The sequence below is a fragment of the Balearica regulorum genome, chromosome 1, assembly GCF_011004875.1.
Source record: "Balearica regulorum gibbericeps isolate bBalReg1 chromosome 1, bBalReg1.pri, whole genome shotgun sequence".
Lineage (NCBI taxonomy): Eukaryota > Metazoa > Chordata > Aves > Gruiformes > Gruidae > Balearica > Balearica regulorum.
The window spans coordinates 16,240,167-16,267,059 of NC_046184.1; the positions used below are offsets into that span (position 1 = coordinate 16,240,167).

The following is a 26,893-nucleotide window of genomic DNA, read 5'->3' on the forward strand; positions in this document are numbered from 1 at the left end:
AATTGAACAGGTTCTAAACCAGGTGGAATTCACTATAGAAGGAAAATGGTGTTGGTCGATTGCTGTTCCCCCACAGGCAATGAAGGACTTACTTACATTTTCAAATACCGATGTGCTGAAGTGCAAATAACAGAGGACCATGGAACATGCACCCTTTTCTCTAGGGAACAAATAGTCTGGAAGAACACAAATAACATTAAACTGTGTCAATTATAAAAATGCCTCAATATTCTATAGTTCAATTTTTTCCCTGATTAAATAAATTGAAAGTCACTTGAAATTCTTTCCAAAATGAAATACATTAGATTTTATATTTTTGAATATTTAAAAATTGAATTTATGTACATTTCACTTCATCATTTAGATGAAAGAGGTTTAATTCTGAGAACTGAAATATTTTTACTTTCTGTCTGTCATTTCATTTCATTTCATTTAATTTCATTTCCAATTATTAGGTGTGGGTTTGTGAGCTGCTTTGCTTGACCTGAATGTTCATTTCAGTGCCAGGCAGGGCTACGATCTGCTGACCCGCCCTGGGAGCGCCCTGCCGCTTTAAGAGTCTCATCTGCATGTCCCCGCCCCTGCCCCTCAGGCCCCGCCCCCGAACACCGCTCTCAGCGCTGTATCTCCGCTAGGGGGCCCCGTCGCTCGGTGGCGTCCGCTCCTCCCGCCGCCCCCCCTCCCTCCCCGGCCCATTGCGCCTGCGCGAGTCCGCGGAGTCCTTGGAGCGGCGGCTGAGGGGCGTAGGCCGAGGGCAGCGGACATGCAGCTCTGGGGACGTGTCTCTTGCGCGCTTGCTCGGGTACGGTGCCGGCATGGCACGGCACGGCACGGCACTGCCGCGGGGCTGGGCGGGCAGGCGGAGGAAGCTGAGTCGTGTGGCGCTTGGGAGCTCAGGCCTGGGCTTTCCTCACGCCCCCCCACAGCTAGCCGGGAGCGGGCGTGAGGGCGGGCGGAGCCGGAGCAGGCGCCCTGGGGCGGGCGCGGTGGCTGGCGGCCGCGGGGTTTGGCTGTTCTTTCCTCCCTTCTCTGCTTTCGCCTCCTTCGCAGGGAAGGGGAGTCGCTCCTCGCCCAGCGCGGCCTCGACTTGGCTGAGGTGACACGGTGCCCGCCGTGTCTCCTGGACCCGGGTGGGCGTCACGCTGCCCCAGGAGGAGTGGGCTGGGGGTGTTGTCCCTGCTGCCGTGTAATCTGTTGGTTGTCGGTCTTCCCGAGAGCGGAGGAGGGGGGCCCCGGCCCGCAGGAGGCTCCAGCCGGAGGGAGCGGCCGGGCGAAGCTGGGAGTGAGGGCGGATACCGTTGTGGCCGTGGAAACCGCCGGCTGTCAGAGGGCCGCTTCCCGCCTTTTGGGTAGCACTGAGGGCTTTGGAAATGCTTTCAGGACCATCTTCTACTCCAGTTACAGGGTGATCGTCCTGTGAGATGCTTGTAGCAACTGTGCTGTCCCATTACAATTAAAATATCTTGCCCTCCAGAACCGCCTCTGAGATGTTGCCTGTTCACAGGAAGTGGCTGAAGGGGATGGTTATGGAACAACAAGACTCCATAAACTCCTGTGGGTGTCTAATTTATGTTATGAAGTGGTTTCAGAGCCCCGTGTGAAGGGTTGAAAGTGCAGAGTTAGAGGCAGCCTTAGGTGAGGCTGACATGAAAACAGGTGTAATGATTGGCTGAGGTTGCAGAGCAGGTAAATGGCAGAGTGGCTTCTATCTCTTGTTCCAGTCAGTGCCCTCGTGTCTGCTTCAGTCATGTTGTTCCTGTTTTGGTTAACTGGTGACTGTAACTATGTGTTCGTCTGTGTGGGGTTGAATGCTTATTTTTCTTCAAGGGTAGCTTCAACTTTTAAAATTAAGCTTTTTTTTCCTTTTTAGAGAAGCCATTTTGATAGAATTCATCATGGTCTCCAGGGAATTTGTGCAGTGTCACAAAGGACCTATGCTGATCAAGGTAATTAATTGTGAAGAATTTCTTTGGACATAAAAAACCTCGACCTAAAACTCAACCCTCAAAAACCAAAGCAATGCTTCAAAATCAGAAATCAGTCTTCCAGCTGACAGGGCAATCCCTGTCAGCGTGGAGATTTAGGTGAAAAATAGTGGTTTATTTGCCCTATTTAATATCAAGGTAAAGCTGTAAATAGAAGTTGAACTTTGTATAACATAAGAACAGTGATGGTAATTAATATTCCAAAGGAGTTTGTGGTTACAAGTTATGAATTAGGTACAAAGTTCATAGCTTCTGCTGTGTTCCAAATCAATAGAGGTTGCACAGATATCTATTTCAGCCATATTTTCTCTTTTATAAACTACTGATTTTGTGGCATTCGGTAAGCATTTATCTGTTGCACTAAAGATCAATAGAAGCTTGAAATGTTGGAAAAATATTATAATAACTACCCAGACATCTTGGGTTAAGTTCTTAAAGGATTTATAGCGAGAGGGATGGGTCAGACAGAATTCAGTTTCTTGGTTTCGTTTTACATTATTTTCCTGGTAAAATTTAAGACTAGCTGTTTTTGTTGTAGAGTGAATACCTCCATGCAGCCTTTCCCTTTGTCCAGAAAGTTACTTTCAGATGTGAGGTGTAATTTACTTATCTAAACCTAGTTTATTGTTGCATCATTTTTAACAGCTATTTTGCTTTTTTTAAGAAAAAGATATTTTCTAACATGAATTATTTCAGAAATTATAAACAGGTATTTCTCCAGTAAAAATTTAATTTCTGAAACAAAAATAACTCAAATGTTCTCTGTTTCAGTTGATGCTGATGTCACAGTTATTGGCTCTGGTCCTGGGGGGTATGTTGCCGCTATCAAAGCAGCTCAGCTTGGATTTAAGGTAAGATGAGACCTCACTCAGCAGAATATTCATCCAGATGAACTTGAAAGGTGTTTGTGTGACAGTGAAAACCTGAAATCCTCCTGTCACATCTTGGGCCATCAGATGCTGATGGCATGTCGGTAATCTTTCTTTACCTTGCTTACCCAGATTATACAACAGTTGGATGTGTGACGGTATTACTGCCTATAGCTCTGCTACTGAAAAAGCTGCTCAGGACAGCTTGCTTTTGATGGGGAGTGATAATTAAGGTGGGCTTAACTCTTGTGGAAGAGAAGGTGGGACAAGAATGCTAGGAAGGAATTTTTCTCCCAACAAAGATTTAAAAAAAAAAAAAAAAGACAGTAACAATGACAAAAAGGCCACTGAAAATCTGTCCTGAAGAACAAAGTGAGGCAACTCAAGAGGAAAAAACAGTATTCAACTGATGTGCTTTTTGAATGTGAGTAGAGGAATTCCATTGCTATGTGAGAATTTTAGAGGTGAAAATACGTCTGTAGAAATCCTGTAGTATCTAATTTACTTATTTATGTTAATCTCTGTTGTTCTGTTGTCTTTGAATGCCTTTTGAAAGAGGCAACTTTTATCTGGTGTGTGCTAATGATGTGTCATTTAATTGAGTACTCTGAGAGTTATAGGTGTATAATGCATATCAGATTTTCTAAACTTACGAAAATACGTAGCGTGACTTCAGCAGGATATTTTTTTATCTTCGCTCCTTAATATGAGACCAACTTACTGTTTTGGCACTGCATTATTCTTCTCTTAATTATTTTGAAATCTGAGAAAGTGCTGGCAGTCTTGAGTGTGTTCCTGCTGGTTGATGTGTCCTAATTCTTCTGAATTACATCATCTGAACTTCATGACAAAAATGAGTTGATTAGACCACCTGGTAAGGACAGGAACTCCTGTTGATGAATGGAGTTCCAGTGAAACACTGGGCCCAGATAGTGTGTAGTCTTCACCCTTGGATATTTTCAGAACTTGGCTGTACAAGGCCCTGAGCCACCTGATACATCTTTGATGTTGACTGTGTTTGGAGCAGGAGGTTTGACTAGATGGCCTCCAGAGGAGCTCCCTTCAATCTAAACTTTTCTGCAATTCTGAGTGTTGTCCCTCATTGCTCATTACTCCCACAACTGGGTTTCAGTGATGTCTCTTTGGGTATCTTTCAGCCTTATAATATGTAACTGTACCAAAATATAAATGTTTGAGATTCTATTAAGAAGTTTTACATCTGCCTGTGACCTAGTGCAGATAAGTGAGTTGTCTTTATCCATGTTTGTGATTTTTTTTTTAAATTTTTTTTCTTAATAAATACTGTCGCTTTTTAGATGTATGTTGTTACTGAGCTATTAGTATCTGAGGAAAAAGGTGCTTGGTGCTACAGGTTTTAATTGAGATTGAGGCCACCTACCATGTAAGTTCATGTTCGTTTATTCTAAAGCTATTTTTTTGTGGCTATATGCCCGCTTTTCTTGGAGCAATGCTGTCCTCAGGTCCTTCATATCTGTGATCAACAATAGGGTACCATATGCAGGGAGGTTAAAAAGTGCCCCAGATTCTCTTTTTCATCATGGCAAAAAATAATTTTGTTATACTGCTTTACAGCTAGTTGGAGTGGGCACAATATTTGGACATGCTTGCATGTGTCATCTGTAGCACTGAATAAATCTGAAGAAACTTTATGCTGTCCTTGAGGAATGTGAGGAGATCTTTTTGTGATATGAGCAAAAAGATTCTATAGTGACACCATTCATGGAAGAACCTGAGTGTGCTCTACTGAACTTTAACCTTCAATTTTAGTGCTACGTGTATTGGCACAAGCGTTAAGTCCTTGTATTGCCACCGCAGCATCCCACATTATTGCCAACAATGTTCTCTGGGCATTGGCTTTTCAACAGCTTTGCTTGGCCTCAGTGGTGAAGTTGATATAAAGTGGATGAGGCAGAACCTCCTTATCAGGTAAAGGTAGGAGCAGTCTGGTGCTGTTGGATCCATAGTGCAGCTTTTAAAGCCCTTGGATCATCTTTCATGCATTCCTGTGCTTAAAACAGGAGGAAGGGTAAATAGCGGATCAGCGTATCTCAATGTGTTTCTGTGATTTGATGCAGTGAATCTTACTCTTCATGTTATCATCACCTCTACTTCAGCACAAAAGCAGCAATTTAAAAGAAATTATGAAAGGCGTTCTCCTGGGTAGTCACTTCTGTCAGCAGATTGGATCTCCTAGATTATGAACCAAGGAACTGTTATTTTGAACATGTGTGTACCTTGCAAAGGAGGAGATGCCAATTCTATTGTTTCTACAAAAAAGCTTTATGATACTCTCTTCCCCCCGCCCCCCTCCAAGTGATCTGTTTTTTCCTTGAAGTTTTGTCAGTTGTTTTTTTTTCCCTTTGCACACTTTGATGTTAGCAAGTTGATGAGAAGGAGATGAAATATTTTCCATCCCTGTTGATGTTGACCTTATTTTTGCTTGGCTTTCCTTCACTTAATTTTTATTCTTTCTTTCTTTATAGATTTTGGCAGAACTTTATGGCAAAGGGTCTTGCAGGATAGCGTGTTTAGAGAGGGAAATGTTGTTTGTAGTTTAGGACTTTTGTTTTCTTTAAAGAAAAGATTACTTCATGAGATTTTAACATTTGTTTGATTGTTTTTAGGAGTCTTTTGCACGATTTACATTTTTTGCTTTTTGCAGGGTTTGGGGTTTTTTTAATTGTAAGGGGAATGTCTTTCACAGGACTGAGTGTTGTATTCAATTGAGGCAACTTTGTGAATTTTTGAATCAGAACAGCATTTAAACTTGTATGAAAGTATAAATGGTGTAGTGGGGAATGCAGCTCTCTTTTGGTAGAGAACTTTGTTGCAAAGAGCCACTTTGTAGCTTTTAAGTTAGGAAAAAAATGAGGGAGGGGAAATCTGAGACACAAATCTAGGAATGAAAATAATGAGACACTTGTAGAGGAAGAGTTACTAGGTAAATGCCTGTTCTTTGTCATCAATTCTAACTTGTTAGATATCCTGTAAGGAAATGGTGCATAGATTTGCTAAAAAGTTCTCCCCCCCTTCTTTCTCAGACTGTCTGTGTAGAGAAAAATGAAACCTTAGGTGGAACCTGTTTGAATGTTGGATGTATTCCATCCAAGGTAAGTGTACATAGTTTGTCATAACTTCATTAAAAACAACAGATATGTGTCACTTGAGAAACTCCTCCTTTGTCTTTTTCCAAGATTGACATCCTTTCTTTAAAAAATTGAAGTTGCAGTCCAAATAAGCTGAGGATCCAAATAAGTAACACAAAGGGTTAAATTTTTATTTGCTCAGTAGAAATGCTTTGTTTGCAAAATGTTTTTTGTGAGCTTTCCCAAATGAAACCGAGGAAGAGAATGAAAACCAGAGGTGCATACAGATGTATCTTCTCAGCTCTGATGAGCTGTTGAGTCTGTTGTTGTAACCAGTAACTGACTACAGTGTTAACGGTTTCAGATGGTTTTATCTCTTGTAGTCTACCATGTGAAGTTCTTGATCCTCTCCTATCAGTTTGTTCAAAATAAACCTGTAGTTTTGTCCAATATGTTGCTTTTATGTTAAAGGAATGTTGAACTGCCACTAGGGGTAAAGTAAATCTAAATTAGAGGGAGAGGGGCATCCCTGAAAAATTGTGAACTCTGGTTTTGGTTGGATGCACCATGCTGTGAAGAGAGCTATGTCTCTCCATTGACTGTAGAAAGAGCCTAGCTGATTAGCTCTTGAAATGTTAGTCTAAGCTAAAATAGTATTCTCACAGCCCCAAAAGATGGCCTGGAGAGTGGCTGGTGGTGCTTGTGTGGTGTAGTTGAGGTGGGGAGAGGAAGGCATGCACTCTGAAAGAAAGAAGAAATTCAGAAGAACCTAAAACCTACTATTTGATGATGTCAGTCCATTTTTAAGTAATTCCAGAACTAGGGCCTTGTAAGAATAGTGCTATTGCTAGATAGCCTTACTAGTCTAATCTAGTCTATGTCTGCCTCATTAGCACCTAGCAGGTGAAGGAAGACACTGGTAATGTCAGATTTGTAATGGCTGTAATAGACATAATTTTCTTACCAAGATTTCTCCTAACTATATTGCTGTTTCTAATGTTTGCTCAGAGAGGTTCCACTAGCATGGTAGGAGAAGATAGAGTATAAATACAAAGTTTTTAAAATGATAGATTAATTTTCTTAAACATTTTACTAATACTTCTAATGAAGTTCAGAGTATCTTAATATACATAGGAAAAACTCGAAAATGAGGTGTAGATCAACACAGTGTTAATCTGAAAGTTTGGAACTCTGCTAGGATCTATTTAATTAACTTTTCTTGAGTTTTTGGGTTTTTTTTTATCCTTTGAAGTTCTTAAGAAAATACTTCTGAACACATGGCTAAACTCAGATGCTATCCAGAATGTTTTTTGAATGGCACTAAATTTCTTAAGTGGATACGTAGCTTGTGTACACCGAGGCAACAGCAAACTATTCAAAAAATCCTTTCCAAAAAGCCACCCAAAATAATACAAGGATTTTTTTTCTTTTTTAATTACTGAAGTCTTAAGCAGTGGCTGTGTCGTCAATAATGTTGGATGTTACAGATTCACAGTTGTGACAGTTATGTGAAATGCGAATTTTAAAAGAGTGAGAGTTGATAACTTACAAATAAAAATGGAATTATCTTACTCTGACAGTATTAGTTTTATTCAAGTGTGTGTATCTCAAAATGTGCTGTGAATTATTTACTGTGCCCGCTTTCAGTCTGTGCAGACTTGTGCTGTTGTCCTTGAAAAGATACTGATAATTTCATGTTTGGGATGGCTATGGTGAAAGACATACTTTTTCTTACCAAGATCCATTCCTAACTATATTGCTATTTCTAATGGAAATACAGTTCTAGAGGTTCTGCATTTAAAGCTGCTGATTTATAAACATCGCTATAAAAACTTCTAACTTTAATTTTGAATTCTGAATGTCCAGTGACCTGAGACAGCTCTAAGCCATCTAGCTTCAGCTCAACCAGCTATGCTGTTGTAGTAACTTCAGCACAACTCCCCAACTACAAAATTTTAACTCGCATATGTCTACACAAGCTAAAATTTCATCAGGGATTTCAGTATATATTTTCCTCGTCCAGTTTTCTGTATCCTCTTTTTTGTTGACCAGTAATCTCTTGTCTGAGGTAATAGTGAAATTCTCCTGTGAGTCAGTCAGAATCATCTTTCTTTTCTCTATTTAATGTCTGTTCCCATCCTTTTTTTTTTTTTTAATCCTCATGGAGTCATTCCCAGTTTCTCTGGTGAAATGAGCAAAAAGAATAGGTGTGAATTTAACTATTTTCTATTTTTGTTACATATTTAACTTTATAAAACACCTCAGTAAGAGCTACTGAGAGTAACTTCTGTGTTTGAAATACACCTTTTTAAATACGTACATCAGACTTTTTCTGTGAGGAAAAAGTGAGAATGTTTTGTAAATATAACATCAGATTTTTTTTTCCTGATAATGCGATTAATTCAATTGTGAATGTATGTCCCAATTCGCATTGCTGTGTGTGTATTTTAGGCCTTGCTGAACAACTCACATCTGTATCACTTGGCCCACGGAAAAGATTTTGCTAACAGAGGAATTGAAAGTAAGTGTGAAGAGCAACTTGAAGAGCCTGTTAACATAAATTGTTTCCATCAACAAGCAAATTTAATCATTCAAGTCTGAATAGTATAGTTTTCTGGTCAGAAAACTTTTTAGACTTATAAATAATGTCATTTGTCTGTTATTTGGAAGGTTAGGGACATGTCTGCTCCTTGAACCCTGAATCATGCATAGGTAAGTTATATTTGAAAAGTGTAATACTGCTTTTTAACATTGCAGTTGTTGAATGTAACTTTAGCATTTAGTAGGGCCGTTCAACACATCTTACTGTGTCAGAACTGTTAATTGTGTTTAGGTTAGCTCCTTTAAATAAAAACACTGCAATGCTTCATAGAAGGTTTTTTTTTAACTATAGTTACAGGAATCAGATTGAATCTAGAGAAGATGATGGAACAGAAGAGTGGTGCAGTGAAGGCCTTAACAGGTGGAATTGCTCATTTATTTAAACAAAACAAGGTTAGTTTGGATAATATACTGAGGTATATCCATGATTTTTTTCTGACCTGAATTTCTTGCTTTTTACATTTTCATAGTCTTGCCACATAAATTAATTCAAGTGACTGACTTGGCAAGGGCAGAATTTGAATGCTTCTCTTCTATGAAATTTTTAAATGAACAGTTCCTTCATTCTTAATCTAATTAAAAGAATAGTATACAATTACTTTGTGATTTATACCAGATGGTGATGCAAAGGTACGTGTTAGCAGCTTCTCTAAAGCATTAGTGAAATTCAAATTAAATGTAGCATAACTTATATAAGTAACTTGAATCTGAATTTACTGTGTTCTGATTACTAAAGGTTGTACACGTATCTGGGTTTGGAAAAATAACTGGCAAAAACCAAGTCACTGCAACCAAAGAAGATGGCAGCACACAAGTTATCAATACGAAGAACATTCTTATAGCCACAGGATCAGAAGTTGCTCCCTTCCCTGGAATTACTGTATGTATTTGAAATCTTAATGGTACTGTTCTCCAATGTGTACTATCCACATGATTTAATGTATAATAATTTTTTGCATCTGATTGCACTTTAACTCTGTGTGTTTTAAATATAATATATAAAAGAGATTGTAATACATCCCTTTGTGGATTTATTTGTCATTAGATTGATGAAGATAATATCGTGTCATCCACTGGTGCGCTGTCACTGAAAAAAGTTCCTGAAAAGATGGTTGTCATTGGTGCAGGAGTCATTGGTGTAGAACTGGTGAGAGGATATTTAAACTGCTTGACCTTTAATTTATAAAGGAACAGGGTGTTGGTTTTTGTGTTATATTTGATTGTGTTGCTGTGATTTAACAGGTGTTTCATTGAGTGAGTTGTAATGAAACTGTTCAGACTTCATAGCCTGCTAGCTCCCTCTTCTACCAGAACAGCTGGGCTAAGAGTTTGTAGGATCAGTATTCCTGCAGCTGGTTAGCTAAGCAGAGATATGAGAGAGGAACTGTTGTGATTTAACCTGGCAGGCAGCTAAAACAACCACACAGCCGTTCACTCACTCCCCCTGTCCCAGTGGAATGCGGGAGAGAATCGGGGGGGGAGGTGAAACTTCTGGGTTGAGATAAAGACGGTTTAATAGGCCAGAAAAGGAAGAGAATAATAATGATAAAAGAATATACAAAACAAGGGATGAACAGCACAATTTCTCACCACCTGAAGCTTATGCTCAGCTAGTTCCTGAGCTGCCCTGCCTCCTGGCCAACCCCCAGTTATATACAGAGTGTGATGTCATATGGTGTAGACTATCCCTTTGGCCAGTTGGGGTCAGCTGTCCTGGCTGTGTCCTCTTCCAGCTTCTTGAATGCACCCCACCTTCTTGTTGGCAGGGCAGTATGAGAAGCTGAAAAGCCCTTGACTGCTTGGCGACAATTAAAACATCAGTGTGTTATCACTGAATCCAAAACACAGCACTACACCAGCTGCTAGGAAGAAAATCAACTCTATCCCTGCTGAAACTAGGACAGGAAGATACAGGGTCTCACATATAGGTGTTTTGGTTTTTTTTGGAGGGGGGGCTTAACTTTCGCTGAGCTTCGTACCTGTTCTATATATATAGATATATATATATATTCCTTTTTTAGGGAAGTTCGTTTTAAACCTCAATAATTTTTTTTGTGTTGCAGTTAATCCCAAGAATATTTTTTTTGTGATATGATTGCAGAAATTCTATTTAACAATCAAAGGAGCAGAGACTTGGTAGTTCATCTTAGTCTGAGTCCTTTTGCCTCATACATACATGGTTCAAGAAGAACGTATATTTACTGGTCTTGCAACTGCTTCCAAATGTGCACATCTGCTTAGTGGTTGCTCAGCTTCTTGACCATTAAGTAGGGAAAGAATAAGCAAAGTGAAATACTGTGTTGGATGGATGTCGGTAACTTGACGTAAATAGGATGTATATTGGTTTTGTTGGTGAAGCTGATGATAGTGGTTATGTTTATAAATACATACAGAAGCAGCAGTGATTCTGTTTTATTGCATAAAACTTCCATAATGTGGTATTGTTTTGATTTAATTTATAGTCATGTTAGGAGACCACAAACAACTTCCTCTGGATTTTCTGAGCTATGCTCAGATTCTTTGATTTTGAATTTTTCCTATGCCTATAACCTAAAATATACCTAATTTATACTTAATTATTTTGTTAGCTATTTCTTTAAAAGATTTATTCTGTGAATTCACTCACTCAAGTTTTGGGTATGCAAGCAAGCAGTGATTCTGTTTTTTGAGGAAAGGCTGGGATGGGGGGCAGAGATGTTTTATCCTAGTGTGTAACATTTGTAAAAAATGATCATTTTGCTCTTACCTGTTGTCCTGCTTTTGAAAAGTCTATAATCGAAGTGGTAAGCGCGACAGTAAAGAAATCTGAAGTTTTTCTTTCAAAAACTTACGCATGTTGTTGTGACTGTAGGGTTCAGTTTGGCAGCGCCTGGGTGCAGATGTGACAGCTGTTGAGTTCATGGGCCACGTTGGTGGAATGGGAATTGACATGGAGATCTCTAAAAACTTCCAACGGATTCTTCAAAAACAGGGACTTAAGTTTAAACTGAACACCAAAGTCACTGGTGCTACCAAGAAACCAGATGGACAAATTGATGTAGCGTAAGTGTTTAACATAAAACTAAAGGAATGACATATATATTCTTCCACCTAATCCTTCAGTCCCATTTAAAAATAGTCTGATATTATTCTTTGAATAGGAAAAAATAGATTGAGGATGAAACTTAATTCTTCAGTGAAATTTAATTTTTATCCTGTATTCTAATTTAGAGTTCATAATTTTAGATTGCTTATACAGGAGAGGTTTCATTGACTTGAGTTGAATGCGTGCTAGTAAAGAACCAGTGTTGTTTTAGTGAGATCAGTAATAAAACCAGAACTCTAAATCATTCTTTTTTATGGAAGATCTTTGGTTCTGGTTATAATCAGCGTAAATACCATGATTGTATGTACAGTCATTTTCACACTATTAATTCTTAGCTGCTTACTGGAGGGGTTATTTTGTCCAGACCTCCCCCTTGTCTCCAAATGGGTGTGGCAGAGATTTGGTTGCTTTTGAGTAGAAATAAATGAAGCTCCCCCAGAGTGTCTTTTAATGGTGGCACTCAAGCCCTTTCAAGACTTACAGAAGAAGAGCTAATGTAGAAACATATAAAGCAAATTTGCTTTGTATAAGTCCATACGTATACACGACATCTATTCTTGTTAATGTATTCTCTGGTTACAGTCTGGCTACTTAAGCTGTAGTTTGAGTTTTAAGAAAATGCTTAGTGTTACTTAACAAAAGTAAGCTTAAATGTTTGGGTTTTTTCAACAGAATCTTAATACGGTGACTTGTATTTGCTGTTTTGCCATACCTTGGGATAGTCTGTCCTCCACCATTGTAAAGGTTCTCGATTTGGGCTACCACTGATGCTGACTGGATCTCTCATGTAGTCTGTTTCTACATTTAGAGTAGTTTAATTTTATTTCAGGAGTATGTTTTTGAAGCGCACTTCCTACTTATCCTCACTTACTATGCTCTGGTTCTTGTGCTCTCAGAGCATATGATCTCAACTTGTTCTGGGTGCAGTTAACACAAAGATGTGCTTGAGGGATGCACCTGATGCAAGGCAGCTGCAGAAGTTTACAGCTTAGTGTTTTTGCTAATTATTTTTCTATAGTGTTGAAGCTGCTGCTGGTGGCAAGGCAGAAGTAATAACTTGTGATGTGCTCCTAGTTTGCATCGGTAGACGTCCTTATACAAAAAATCTAGGTCTTGAAGATATTGGAATTGAACTCGATAAGAGGGGAAGAATCCCAGTCAATAACAGATTCCAAACCAAAATTCCAAAGTAAGTAATATGAAATAATATTTTTTACTTTAAGTAGAACTTTTTATTTCTAAAAGTTTAACCTACTATAGCACTTTCTTTTGTTTTTAATTGCAGAATATAGCTATCTTTTTTGAAAGGAAGACTCAAAAATTTATTTTGGGAACTAAAGATTTGTAGTCAGCCTTCGAAGTTTTGTAATTTAAAAGTTACTGTGTGTATTTCATGTCACTAGAAGTTCCTGAAGTGTGGTCATTCTGTGGAAACTGCTCTTTTATACTTTGTATTTCTTTTGAAACAATATTTTAATCTGTTTTGATTAGAGTTTTCAGTACCATGTTTCAAACTGACTATTATATAATGTAAGCCTAGGTTTGCTAGGATGTTTTTAAACAATGTCTTATTCTGTTTCATTGATCTGATAGCATCTATGCTATTGGTGATGTAGTTGCTGGACCTATGCTGGCCCACAAAGCTGAGGATGAAGGCATTCTTTGTGTAGAAGGGATGGCGGGGGGAGCAGTTCACATTGACTATAACTGCGTGCCCTCTGTGATATACACTCACCCTGAAGTGGCCTGGGTTGGCAAATCAGAAGAACAGCTGAAGGAAGAGGTACTGTTTGTTTTCTTCTCAGACAAAACTGTTTTTTCCATCTTGGGCATGGTTTCATTGCCTAGTAGTTGATCTAGCTACTTTTCCCAGGAGAATTTCTGCATCTGAATTTATTTAGGGTGTATGCTTGAATGATTCCCTCGTGCACACCACTTTCTCAAGGATCACAGTTCTCTTTAATGAATTCTGTGAATATTGTTTATTTGCTAATTAATCTTTTTTTTTAATACTCCTTTTGGTGGTTGTTCTTATGCATTGCTCTGTGTGTCTTACCTGTCTTTCATTTTTGTATTGCTTCTGTTCTTGTACTTATCAAATCATCTGTATAGTTACATTATTCTTGTTGGTCATTAACTGAGTAACACATGTCTGTTTTGTAGGGTGTAGAATACAAAATTGGGAAATTTCCATTTGCTGCCAACAGTAGAGCAAAGACAAATGCTGACACAGATGGCATGGTGAAGATACTTAGTCAAAAATCAACAGACAGGATGTTGGGTGCTCACATTTTAGGCGCAGTAAGTATTGTACATTGTGCTGCTATCCTGGCCTTGTAAGGGTCTTTTATTTAGCGTTGCACAGTTGCAAAGTAGTTGTCAAGTTAGGAGAAGTGGTGCTTGTAAAAAGAAGGAAGACTTGAGTCTACCATAGTAATTTTTACTTACTGTTCTTTCCCATGGCCTTCCCCTCCTTCCCACTTTCCTGTTACTTTGGTGTTAGACCCAGCTTTTTTTCTTTTCCCCTCATAGGATTGCTCGGGTTAATTGGTTTCTCTGACCAGGTGGGGGTTTTTGTGAATACTGCCCAGTACTTGAGAGAACAGCAGAAATTGTTGACTCAAGTTCTGGAAGTTGAGGGAAGTGAACAGACTGTGGCTTTATCATTGGTATTTTCTTTTTTTCCCCTCCCTCTCTGAACTTCAGACTTCAGCAAAGCTGGTAACCTTATGCTGTAGTCACCACATCTGGGGTCAGTAACTTACGGAACTTTGATTAAAAATCCTTTGTAAAGATGAGAAATCAGAAAACTATATTTGGGAAAAGTATCATCTTCTGCTGTCCCACGCATTCCAAAGTTAGACCCTGATCTCTCCTTCTTTTGTTTCTGAGCTTTAAATCCCCCCCCCCCCCCCCCCAAGATGTATGCAGAAACACTTCCATGCATCTTTATATACAGCTTTCTTTAAGAGAAACACTAAAACTGCTCTCTGTTTTCCTGGAAAGGAAATTTTATTCCTATGAATGCATATACAGTCAACACTAGTGGATGGGTTTTTTGTTTCTGAACTCGATTCTGATGATTTCTGATCATAATAAATAATAAATACATAATAAAACGTTATGCTAGTTATTTTCTCTCACAATGCCAGTCATTTAAAAATCAGCATGCCTTGAAGCACAATTTAGGTTTATTGGTGTGAGAGAGACTAATTTTCTTCATTCAGAAAGGGCTGGGGGAACCTTATGATTGTGGATCTGAATGCTAAAAATGTAACAGGAGATTTCACTATTTTTGACTCCTCAAAGAAATATTCTCTGAGTAAATAGAACTCACATTAATAAAAATGAGGGTGCAGATATAGTAACGCACTCTTGTTTATCTAGTTAACTTTCCAGGAGGGCACTGAAGTTTTGGGGAGGCTTCAGCAGTGATTATGTACACTGGAGCTTTGATGAGAACATGGGTATTAACTGACCAGTATCTTGTGGTGGAAAAATGCCCAGATATTGCACAACTCTCAGTAATGAGAGAACAAATACTCTTAATAAGAATTATGTGTAGATTTATGCCAGGCTTGAGCACAGTCACCCAATAGATTAAGTACTTATGACTTATATTAGAGCACAGCTGAAGTGCTAGCTATAATACAACTTTTCTTTTTTTAGCAAAAGATGCTTATTTACAAGCTGTTAGTGATTCTGGAGAACCTTGCTAATTACAAATACCATTAAATTACAGGGTGCTGGTGAAATGGTTAATGAAGCTGCCCTTGCCATGGAATATGGGGCATCATGTGAAGATGTAGCCAGAGTTTGCCATGCCCATCCAGTAAGTGTTTTCTAAATGGACTGTTAATTACCGGGGTTACACAGACATGCTATAATCACCCCTAACTATTAATGACTTTTACCTTTTGTGTTTGCTCCCTACAGACAGTGTCAGAAGCCTTCAGGGAAGCAAACCTAGCAGCATCTTTTGGCAAAGCTATCAACTTCTAAAATAAAAGAGCAGATCTTTGTACGTGTACAGTACCTCTCTGGAAATGGACAGTGGGCCCTTATGGAAAGCTGAGTCTGAGGATTTTAGAATGGAATTAAGTGAATCTCTTCATTTTAAACATCAAATATTTAAACAAGTAGAGTTTGGAACAAGTGGAATTATCCAGTCTGTGTAAATTAAATACTTAAAATTACATGTTTATTTACATGATGAATGTTGCAGAAAAACAACCTGATGGAACTCTTATTCAAAACCAAACATGTTGCTGCTGCATGGGATTATCAGGTGTGCTGGTCAAAACTCTAAATAGTGTCCAGCATATCTGGTGTTTTCTTATTTGAAGTAGTGATAGACTAAACCAGTTGAATGCTGGCACTTAAAACGCCGCTGGCACTTAAAATGCCACTGTCACTTCCGCACAAAAATGTGTTTCCTCCTGAAAGGATTAACTTTAGTGTTTAACCTACTTCTTACATACAAGTACCAAAATTTGTTTTGACCTAGTAGTATTAGTATGTTGGGAGAAGAGGGGCTCGTATAGATCCATTAAAACTATGTAGACTTTTTAAAGAGGAAATTACTCTGTTTGTGTGATTCTCCACACATTGCGTTTTCATATTGAAAACTCATTGGGGGAAAAATTGAGTGCTGATGGAGAAATGAAAGACTGAAGAAAAATGAATCTTACTACTTAATCTCTTTTGGTTTTAAAGCTTCCATTGTCCAGCTCTCTTAAATTCGAAACGCTAAACCTGGGTAGTGAAGTAGCACTTGCTGTTAAGTGCTGACATGAGGGTTACTCTGCACCTTCCACACACAACAGCTGCAGTGTCAGCTCTCGTCACAATTAAGACGTACTTTCTTCTCCTCCTTCTGTTTTCTATTTTGTGCTCTCTTTCTGTCTCTTCTGTAGCAAGAGAGCTTAATAAATATTTAACATGGCTGGAGGGTCTTCTTGGGTTTTGTTTGCTGATTGGCGCTGTTACTCCTTTTAGTGTCTAGGTGGAAGATCCCTAACCTGTATAGGGAATGTGCCCAATTCCAGTAGCTCATTTTAAGTTTTGTTTTGCAGGGTGCCATTTTTGGAGGGGTGTTTTTTGATTTGGTGGTTTTTTTGTTATGTTGGTTTATTGCTCGGCTCTTCTGCCTTGAAGAAAACCTTAAAACCTATTGCTGTTGTGTGTGTTTTGTTTCATTATGCCAATGGCATGATAGATGAGAAATATGCATTCAGAAAATGGTGCAAAAGCTACTTGGTTTTGTGTATAGATAAGATGGCTGTATCCTCCTGCCTTTCTTTAGAGCTTAAGTATTGATCCAGTATCAATACTGAGTGATGGAAATATATGCCAATGTTACCATTTTATTAAGATATCAATTAATCAACAAACACCAGTTCTTCATTTTGGTTTGTTGTTTTTTTAACTCCTGATTTAAGTGTAGATGGTGTTAAATCATGACAACTCATTAAAGTTATCACCAGGCTATGAGATGACCCAGCATATCTGTGGAGTAAGTGAATTAATGTGGATCTGCTTTCAGGTGTTAGTAGGAAGTTGCTGAAGGGAATGCAAAGGTGAGACAACAGTGAGGGAAGAAAAACTTGATTCTTCCGATGGATCTAGGCATTTCAGAATCACTTCTGCCTGTTGCAGGCAAATGCTATTAAGTGTTAATCTTGTGCTTTGCAAGTTCTTCCTAGGAGCCATGCTCTTTCAGAAATAGTTTTGTGTCCATTCCTACCACCTCCCTGAATACTTGCAGCAGTCTTACTGCAGTTCAGCCTTGAGGTTCATCAGTTACAAATTCTCAGATCTCATTTTTTTTTCATATTAAATGAATTTTGGAAAGTCAGGGAAACTTTAATCAAGAATACTACTAAAATTATACTGGAGACTATAGCGTCCCAGATACTTGAAAATAAAATTCAAAGCCATAAGACTGTTACCGTATTTTTATTTCTCTTGCCATTGTTCCTGTTCTAGTTAGGTGTACAAAGAGTGTTTGTAAAGGTAAGGTGAGCTACCGAGCCTCCTGTCAATGCTCTGATGGCAGTTAAGCCTGAACGGTGCAGTTTGCAGACTGGATTTTTAACAGCTGCTTAAGTACGCTGGCAGTAATGGTGTGTGATGCTGGTATGGTAGTCAATACTCACGATTGATTCCCCCCCCCCCCCAAGTATTTGTAACTTATGGAGCTTATGGGTAATTATTTAAACATACTGCTCTTCAGTTTGCTTAGGTGGTGATATATTCTGCCGCGGTTGTCCTGAGTGACTTTCAGTAACGTTAGTCAAGGTTAGGTAAGGTGTTGATCAAGGTATATACCAGATGCCTTCCTCAGCTCAGAGTTTGCAGTCGGGATGTGTGAAGTATAAATGCACGTTGCAGTTTTGGATGCTAATTTGTGTACCTGATGAATGTTGTAAATTAATTTGTGTGGTACAATACAATTGTCTGAAGGTATGCTGCTCTGTATAACTGAGCTAAAGTATGGTGAACTGGATGTTACTCTTGCACTCCGAAAAAAGTCTTACTTGTCTTTTAAGTCCAAGCTGTTCTCAGAGAGGACCCTGTGAACTTTAGTAGTTCCTTTTCCAGAGAGGCTTGATCCTCCAAGCTTGGTTTATCACCTAAATTCTGTGCTTGAAATGTAAACCACACTCACCCCTTCAGTGCTGACCTGTTTCTGCTTCCCATATCAAGTGTTTCATAATCAGTGACATGAAACTAGTGTTCAGCCTAAATAGATATAATGCAGAGGGTAAATAATCCTTTTTGAGTACTGTGGTGTAAATGCTAGCTAACACCATGAAGATGGTGTTTCTTCGTTCACTTGTAGTTTTGAGTGACCATCCTATATTTCATAGTAATTGGAGCCCTTATTTAGAATTCTGTAGTTGGAGCCAAGATTTTATTAGATCTCTAACGAGTTTAAAAACAAGACTTGTTAAAGGATTAATTGATTTCCTATTTCAGCTACTGAAAATAGGAAGGAAGTTAATGAGTCATACTAGGTACATACTGTGATACAAAAGTACTGTTTATTTTCAACATCAAAAAGTTACTTGTCTTTGGTTCTGTGACTTGAAAGTCAATATAAAACCTGTTTGATTTATCAGGTCTTAGTGTAATGTCAAAAAGAACTAGTGTAATACTTGTAAAATCCATCCTGAACGCAAGCACTTCCTGCTCCCATCTATAAGCAAGTGCTATAAACAGCAACCTTCTGGCTGATTGTCTGTAAGAGGGAGCGAACTGTCTCTTCCAGCTCCACCAGCTGCTTGGCTTTGTCTTCCAGAACTTTTTGATTGTTTTCATATGTATTTTCCAAGTCTGTCAGCAAAGGAGGAGGAAACCAGCTTAATTAGGGGTGTTTTAATGCAGTAAAATATAAATCATTATTGTTACGGATAAACTACTACTCAACTTTATTGCAGAAGAGAATCCGATTGGGGGGGCGGGGGGAAAGGCTGGAATGGCACCTTTTTTTTTTTTACCATTGGGACATAAAGCAGTAAGGCAGTAATTTTCCGTAAGTAGAAATCCAAAAGTATACTTTGATTCATGCTGAAAATAATTGTCGTTCTCTGCCCTATGGTGGCTCTTACAGAACAGTGAAATGCTTTGGCTTGTTATGGTTAGACTATTCAGCAACTTCTTGTAACTGTGCAGGAGGAGCTAAGGGGAAGAACTGAGTTCCTGGCCTGGCACAAACAGAAGGAAAACTTCGCTCCCTCCCTGGTAGTTATGGGTGGATTGCCCCCTCTGTTTCAGTCAACTTTAATCATCAATAGTAAATGTTAAATTAATCTGTAAACTGGGACTGCTGTATCCTGATTACCTTTTGTTTTTCTGGGGTGGGGTTAGTATTGTTTGAAGATGGGGGGTCTTGCTTGATCCAGGTTAGTCCTTATCCTAAGCATGGTAGTTAATGTTCCTTCCCTGTGGTAGTTCTTGGAGCAGCAATAGGTACCATACCAAAAATTTGTGTCTCACTGTAAGTTTCAGCTTTTTTTACAGAAATCTTTGATTCAAAAGACTATGTTGTGTCCATAAGAATAAGGAAACCAGATCAAACATCAGTAACAAAGAATTTACTCCCACTTTTTTCCCCTACTGCTGATGAATAGTCAGTTTAACAGCATGACATTGTTTCATAGTCTAAGATAACAGCTTACCTCCTCAGAACAGCCTTACCTTTGAGCAGCTGGAGTTTGCTGTTTGCTTGAGCCAACAAGGCTTTAGCTTCATCTTGCAACATGCCAGCTTTCCTCCTAGCATCAGCAGACTCCTCTGTCTTCTTGGCAATGAGATCTTCCACTGTTTTATACTTGTCATTCAGCTCGGTGTTGAGGACCTGTTGTTCCAGATTGAAGCACAAGATGGAGCTCATTCAAAAGAGAATGCAGCAGGAGTTTGCATTTCCTCCCTCTCTTTACTAATCCAGGTGTAAAGAGACTACAGATGTTAGCTCAGTTAACAAAAGCAGAAACGGTGTTGGGGTATTTCCTACGTAATATTCAAGATTAAGAGTTGGGGTGCAGAGTCATCAGTTGCCCTTTTGTAGATCTGTGTCTGTTCTAACACTGACACTTGGCAAGCATGTATGGGATTCAGTGACACAATTCTGTAACTAATGGAAGCCATGGCCCCGAGGACAGCTGGAAAGCTGCGTATGGTAAGGAACCAGCACTGCTTCTGGCTGAATGTTTGCCTGTAGGGAGGAATCCTCTCATTACCCCTTTGGTAAGGAGAACAGACGCCTAGTTTGCATAGGTGAAGGTGCTGGAGAAGTCATGAGGTTGGTTTCTTGGCTGTGCTTTTCTCTGCAAGGTTAAGATTAAGGAGTCCTGTGACCCAACTGAATTCAACTGATAAGCAAGTTAACAAGCTGCAGCAGTATGGGAAGTCTCTTGTGTTTACTCAACAGCCACCTGAAATACTACTTAGTGTTTGGAAATAATTGATGTGATGGATAATACATCTCTCCTGGCAGAAAATGTCTCTCTGGAGACTAATGGGCTAATTACAGACAACAGATTACAGCAACAGAACTTTCTTTGGCAGATTTGTCAATTGTTTTGTTAATGAGCATTCTTTTACTATTACAAAGGTGTGTAGCAGACATTGGGAGCAACACCATATGGTCATAGAGCAAACTTTGCATCTGTGGTATTTAGAAATTATTCTGGTTTTATATTGAGCTAAGGATTTTTCTTGTCACCTATCCTTGCCATAGAACCATAAATAATATATCAAATGGGGAAAAAAAAAATTAGCAGTTCTCCTGTGGCAGATAGTAGAGCTGAGGGACAGAAACGAATCTTATGAAAGGCCATCAGCGTGACAGCATGACATGTTTCCTGCAGCAGTTTTAGAACTGGAAAACTTCCCAATACTTCTTTGTATCTGGTACCAAAGCAAGTAAAAAACAGCTGTTTTTGTAAGGGCATTAAGTGGTTTTTTTTGGTCCCCCATAAATGAAATGGATCTCATGTATTCACTAATGTTCCTTTAGCCAAATGTGGAGCAACAGCTCTCTTGGCTTTCCCTTGGCATCTTTCCTGAGCTTCTCACCTTTTTAACTTCTTCAGCATTTTGTTTTGCAGTAACAATTTTTTCTTCTATATTGTCCACATTCTCTGAATTTGTAGCAGCCTTTTGCTTAAGGTCTTCAACACTCTTCTCTAGCTCAAACAGACGTAAGGTAGCATTGTTCAGTGTTTCTTCAGATGCTGCATTTTCAGATTCAATCTAAAAAAGAGGGACAGTAGTTACATTTTCAAAAGACACTGAACATAATAGTAAGCTTTCTAGATAAGCCCCGATCGACTAACTACTTCATGTCCGTACATCTGATGTAAACCCTAGTGTTTTGGTTTTGTTACAAATGGCCAATTGCAGTCAAGATGAAAGAGCCCATTGCGTGAAGGTGAGGTACATATGGGGCTGCAAAGGCATAAAGGAACACGGTTAAAAATTACCTGATTGTATTACACATGCAAGAGTTGCCTAATCCACTGGTAAAACTTCAGACATTTGACTCCATCATTTGATAATGGACTTGTGAAGCTGCGTATCGTCTAAGCTGGCCAAGCTTCATGGGTCTAGATAATGCTATGGTCTCACGAGGGCTTTGAGATAAATCTGAAAATACAGTATCTGACAAGACTGGCAATTGCCACTTTAATCCAGCACTTGTTTGTTTTAGTCTCGTGCTGCAGTGGTGGATGACACTGATAGCACAGCTATGCCAGTAACTACTGAGGGGGTCAACAATTTTGACTTTAAGGGACCCTGGCACACCTGCGGTGTTAGAGGGCTGCAGTCCTGCTCCTTTAACTTGAGTGGTGCAGGATATAGGGTGAAAAAAGCCTTATTTTTTTCTTTTTTTCTTTTTAAGGGGTAAATGGACCCCTAGAATCTGTTCTACTAACCCAAAAGCAGGAATGGTTTAGATTTGTTTTAAGCAGTCTTTGATTTGCAGTACCCAAGAGCCTTCCCTAGATGAGCTTTACATCAGCTAAGTATCAGACTTGGTGCTGTTTCTGTATCTTAAGTAGTAAGAACTCACTGAAGTCAGCAGGTCTTGAGTTCCTTTAATATCTTCGTCAGCTTGCTTGATGGCTTTTTCAGCTGCATTTTGAGCTTTTTCAGCTTCTTCCAGTGCTACTTTCACCATGTCTGCAGTGACTTTAACATCTGTTGCACCTTTGCTGTGGAGCAAAACTATGTTAATGCTAAAAATGCTTTTGCTTCGGAACTGGAAAAAGAACTAGTCATATACTGCAAAGGGCTGGTTTTGCCCCTTAGTGAAGGAATGAGAATCTGCACTGCAGTAAGTTAAACTCCACATTTTCTGATACAATGAAATTAAAGTCTTGTTCACACTATTGGTGATGGAAAACAGCTAATACAGGATGGGGTTTTGCATACCTTGCTTTTTTAGCTTCCTCCAGTAGCATTTCTGCCCTGGCAATGTCTCCAGCGCTCTGCTGCAGAATGACTTCAACATCAGAAAGGCTTTCTACACGCTCACGAATATCTTCTGTCAGGGCTTGCAGCTGCTGGGGAGTGCTTGGCATCTCCATGTTCAGCACTTCATTAGCCACTGCCTCGATGCTGTCCAGATCAGCGCTGTCTTCTAGTAGATGGACAAAGATGTAAGTAAAAGCTTCCCCCTGTCAAGTCTCAGTACTCAAACTTTTTGTTTACTTAAGAAGGAAAATCATGGGAAAACTTCGTCCCCCAAACTTAACAGAAAATCAAGGTGTTAAAACTGCTTCCCGAGGGTGAAACTCCTCTCCCTGAGAGGCCCAGCAGGCGCGTAGGCCCTGCTGGCATAGCTCTCCTGGAAGCCATTTGAAGATCTTGATGATTAGCTACACCATGCTGGGGGTTGGGAGACGCAAGCCCACAAGAAAGGAAGCCAACAGCTGCACGTAAGTGTATTTGTGCAAACAGGGAAGGAGTGGGTTTGCTGTGCTGCCGCTCACTAGGGAGCAGAGCCCTCATTTAACCTTTACCTGCTTTCTTACAGAGAGAGAGAAACTCACAGTTCCTGACTTTCCTTCCCTTTAATAGTACTTTGTCTGTCTAGCCAGCGCTTATGAACACACTTGGCAAGCTACAGCAGTACAACAGCCTCAGCTGAAACGAACACAACGTGTCACAGTTTGCTCTCGCTTTCCTATTGTCTTGGTTCTCGTTTCCAGATTTCATCATACACACTAAGTCTGGCTGGAACAGGGGGAGGGGGACACAACTATTGCGTTACTCCTTAGAGGATGATTCAGGGCTAAAGTTATTTTCACAAACGTAGAATTAAAATGTAATTTAAATGTAAGGTTTTTACGCATTAGGAAGTCTCTAATCTGTTTAATAAGATTTCTCAGATCTTCATTGCTTCTGTCCACTTGTTCTTTTGTAGCATTGGTTTTGAGCAAAACGGCTTGTGCATTTTGTTTTGCTTCATCAGCTCTCTGTTTTGCCTCAGAAACCTAAAGAGAGGAAAATGGAAGGCTTGATTGCATATTTGCTTGTGCTTTAAAGCTTATTTTAAAACAAAAATTCAGGTGGAGTCAGAGGTAATAGTAATGAGAAATGCTTTTTCTCATAAAACTCACAGAACGCTTTTAAAAGCTGGCCATGAGCCATGCCACCAATCCTAGGTTAAACAACTCAGGCTAATGTTTACAGTTATCCGTGAAGCTTCACTTTAGCAAGCTCCTTTTCTGAGGATCTTTATAAGCATGAAAAGAAGTATTTTGAAGTAAGCCAGGCACGTACTTTGTCAATTAGTGTCTAAACTTCTGTTACAACCAAGAGAATTTTTTTTAAATACCTAACAATTGATCTAGCATATTACCATTCTGGAGAGTTGCTCAACTTCTGCTAATGCACTGAGGATGTCTCTGTCAAAATCCATGGCTTTCTGCCAGGCGTTGTGAGCTACAGTCACCAGCCCCTCACAGCCAGGTCCTCCACACTTCTTCTGTCCTTCAGCTGTTCGACAGTTTAAACCACCGCACTCGGACTCAGCGCAAGAGGCTCCCGCAGGAGTGCCACACGTCTGCAGAGACACAGCAGATGAGGAAAACAGGCACAGCTTTATTTCTGTTGTGGAGCTGCGAGGGGGGATGGAATTGGACCCTGCTCTATGTTGCTTCTGCCCCTTGCAGTAGCATCCAAGTACCAGAGGGAAGGAAAGCTGAAGTAGAGCTTTAAGCTGGAGGTGGTTCCTGCAGCAGGTCTGTACCAGCATGACTTTAATCTTTCTTGTGCCCTCTGCACCTTCCTGCCTTTAACTCAGTAACAAATATGCAGCTCCTTGATGCTGAAGTAGCTGGAGGTTATGAGGGAAGCCTTGCCTCACTGTCATCATCCACTTTTCCTGTACATCATCTTTCACTGGAAAGCTGCCTTTAAGCTTTGGTTTCAAGCTGGAAGCTACTACTGTCTGTGTGCCTTTTGTTTGCAATCAGTCTTCACTACTGTTGGAGGAAAAACTGGCCAGCCCAAGAAACTATTTTATAGGGGAAAAAAGTGTGTGGTGCACAGCAGTATCTTTTCCTTTGCTCTAAAGCCCTAGAAATGTAATACAAGCTGAAATGCTCCAAGTTGAACGGGAAACTTTTTTTTTTTGTCTCTCTTTAAGCTGTCCCATTCCCTTCCACCAAATGTTTGCTCTGATTTCATCTTTCCAGAGCACTTTCCAATTTGTGAATTGTTGTCAAGGATGTATTCCCACAGAAACTTTCAGGGTAGACTTTTTTTTTTGAAAGCAAAACTATTTAAATCAGCAACATTGTACTGAGAATTATCCACTACTTGGTCAATTGTTTGGACAATGAATTCACTCAGGAGTTGTTTTAGCCAGAGGGAAAACTGGAAAATTCCCCATTCTTGTGAGTTTCTCTTCCCTTTCCACCCCATCCCTTTTGCCAAATCAGTCACTAACTGAACTACTCTGCAGCCAAAAAACTGCTCTGGGAAAACCGAAGGGCTGTGCCAAGTTAGTGCAGCTGTCTCCTGTGAAGTGTAAATGAGTCCCTCTTACCTGTTTGGCATGCAACCCAGCAGTAGCTAGAAAGCAAAAAAGTTTTTTGGTTTTTTGGGTTTTTTTGGTGTCCTGTGATTACACCTCCAAGCAACTCAGTGTTTACAGCCTTGATTAACATCTACCCAAGATCTGCAGTCCTCAAGAACAGTTAGGCAGGAATGTAGGGGAGGGGAAGCTAAACAAAAAGATGTCTCTTTCTTCCCTCCTGAGAAAAAAGGAGGGCTGGGGGGAGTCGGGAGGGATGACTGTAGTTGTAAAGGACGGGACAATTCAGCATGTGAAGAACTCATCCTCTGCCACAGGCCTGGCCTGCCCAGGGGAGTTAATGAGCAGTCCCCTGCAGCCTGCCTTCTTGTGGGATTGTTCTCTGAATGCAGCTGGCCAACTTCAAAGTGAAACTGAGGGAACACCCAGCCTCTCCCACGAAAAAGCCACCCTTGATCATATTTACAGATGAGCAGGCAGCTTCAACAGAGAAAAATGCCCTTTTGACTCCAGCTCCCTCTAAGTTCTGCTTTGTCTCAAGCACGAGGATGGGAGCACGGTGATGCTGAAGAGGGCAGCCCGCCGGTGTGAATTGAAGTGCTGCCTGGCCGGGCGCTGCACAGGCACGCTGCGTACCCTGTGGAGCCGGAAAAAGGGAGAGAGGAGCCTAGAGAAAGCAAGCATGTGAACTGACAACAGGCTGAAGAGGATGGTGCTCAGTCCAGCAGACTCGCTACGCTTTTTAGCGCAGGGGAGCTCTGTCCACAGCAGAGGGCTTTGGGTTAGAGCTGGGGTGATGAAAAGATGGGTGTTTTGTCAGGGCTGGGAACATGAAAGGCTGGTGCCTGAAAGCCAGTAGGTCTCAGAGCCCACTGATTAAACAGCCCTGTTCCAGCCCACAAAATACCCTGTCATCCAAGAAACATGCGCTTTTCATGAACAAACTGTATCTCACACTGTCAAGCTCTAAATCGTTCCTCCCTGCCTGCCATTTCTTCACAAACCCAACTTTATTTTTACTACAGGTCTTACACCAGCAGTTCTCAGCTGCGTACCTTCTCAGCCACTTCGGAGAGATCCAGGCTCTGCAGCTTGCCTGCAAGTTCATCCAGAAGGCGCGACTGCTCCTCTTGTTTAGCCTTGAACTGGGCCTCCTTCTCATTGATTAAGTCTTCCACTTCCTGCCGCGTTTGCGCTGACAGCTCCACGGCGCTATCGGGGTGAACAGTGGAGGCATTGACCCTCTCCTCTGCCTCCAGGGACATCTGGAAATACTTGGTGATACTATCCAAGGCCCCTGCAGAAATCAGATGGAGCTGCTCAGAAATGTGTTCAGTAACCCAGAGGAATTTATATTATGGAGGGTGGCAGATGACACATCAGGGTTAGCGATACGAATATCAAGTTAAATGAGCTGCTAGCCTTTGCAGCTATAGTCAGTGCCATTGTAAGGATGATGGAATTTAGCCTGTTGTGGGAAAAAAGTTAATTTTTTTTTTTTTGCTTGGTTGACAGTGGTTTGCTGGATTTTTGAAGTTAAGCCTTTCTCTGACGCTAGTGACTGAATTCTGCTTGCCCTGAGGGCAAAAGGAGATCCAGCCTTTTAGGTTTATAGGGCAACAGTCTGTTTCCTAAGGATTCGCTTATCCCACAGTTCTTGTTGCTTGCCATGGGATGTCTGGCTTATGGAGTCA

General features: G+C 40.2%; 2 protein-coding genes across 2 annotated transcripts in view; one reads left to right on the forward strand and one right to left on the reverse strand.

Moving 5' to 3' along the window:
• The first annotated feature begins 688 nt into the window (after positions 1 to 688).
• On the forward strand, positions 689 to 16,592 carry DLD (dihydrolipoamide dehydrogenase). The gene is made up of 14 exons (XM_075741921.1): positions 689 to 802; positions 1,871 to 1,946; positions 2,757 to 2,836; positions 5,917 to 5,985; positions 8,413 to 8,482; positions 8,855 to 8,955; positions 9,299 to 9,442; positions 9,608 to 9,709; positions 11,414 to 11,604; positions 12,666 to 12,836; positions 13,241 to 13,430; positions 13,811 to 13,948; positions 15,390 to 15,479; positions 15,584 to 16,592. Exons 1-14 carry the CDS (start codon positions 764 to 766, stop codon positions 15,647 to 15,649), a joined length of 1,527 nt encoding a protein of 508 aa, XP_075598036.1. The 5' UTR covers positions 689 to 763; the 3' UTR covers positions 15,650 to 16,592.
• A 2,079-nt stretch (positions 16,593 to 18,671) lies between these two features.
• The window catches only part of LAMB1 (laminin subunit beta 1), a 43,827-nt gene continuing 35,605 nt past the window's right edge, over positions 18,672 to 26,893 (reverse strand). The window contains exons 26-33 of the mRNA XM_075741849.1: positions 26,255 to 26,496; positions 24,021 to 24,224; positions 23,508 to 23,652; positions 22,589 to 22,796; positions 22,227 to 22,368; positions 21,230 to 21,406; positions 19,850 to 20,009; positions 18,672 to 18,985 (exon numbers count right to left, since the gene is read on the reverse strand). Coding sequence (XP_075597964.1) covers positions 18,849 to 18,985; positions 19,850 to 20,009; positions 21,230 to 21,406; positions 22,227 to 22,368; positions 22,589 to 22,796; positions 23,508 to 23,652; positions 24,021 to 24,224; positions 26,255 to 26,496 — 1,415 coding nt within the window. The 3' untranslated portion in view covers positions 18,672 to 18,848. The remainder of the gene's footprint in view (positions 18,986 to 19,849; positions 20,010 to 21,229; positions 21,407 to 22,226; positions 22,369 to 22,588; positions 22,797 to 23,507; positions 23,653 to 24,020; positions 24,225 to 26,254; positions 26,497 to 26,893) is intronic.

What these genes read in the sequence shown, in the direction of transcription:
- DLD (XM_075741921.1), top strand. Translation starts at nt 764, where the DNA reads ATGCAGCTCTGGGGACGTGTCTCTTGCGCGCTTGCTCGG. An exon ending in TCTCTTGCGCGCTTGCTCGG is followed by an intron (nt 803 to 1,870) that starts GTACGGTGCCGG and finishes TTTCCTTTTTAG; the next exon opens with AGAAGCCATTTTGATAGAAT. An exon ending in CTCCCTTCCCTGGAATTACT is followed by an intron (nt 9,443 to 9,607) that starts GTATGTATTTGA and finishes ATTTGTCATTAG; the next exon opens with ATTGATGAAGATAATATCGT.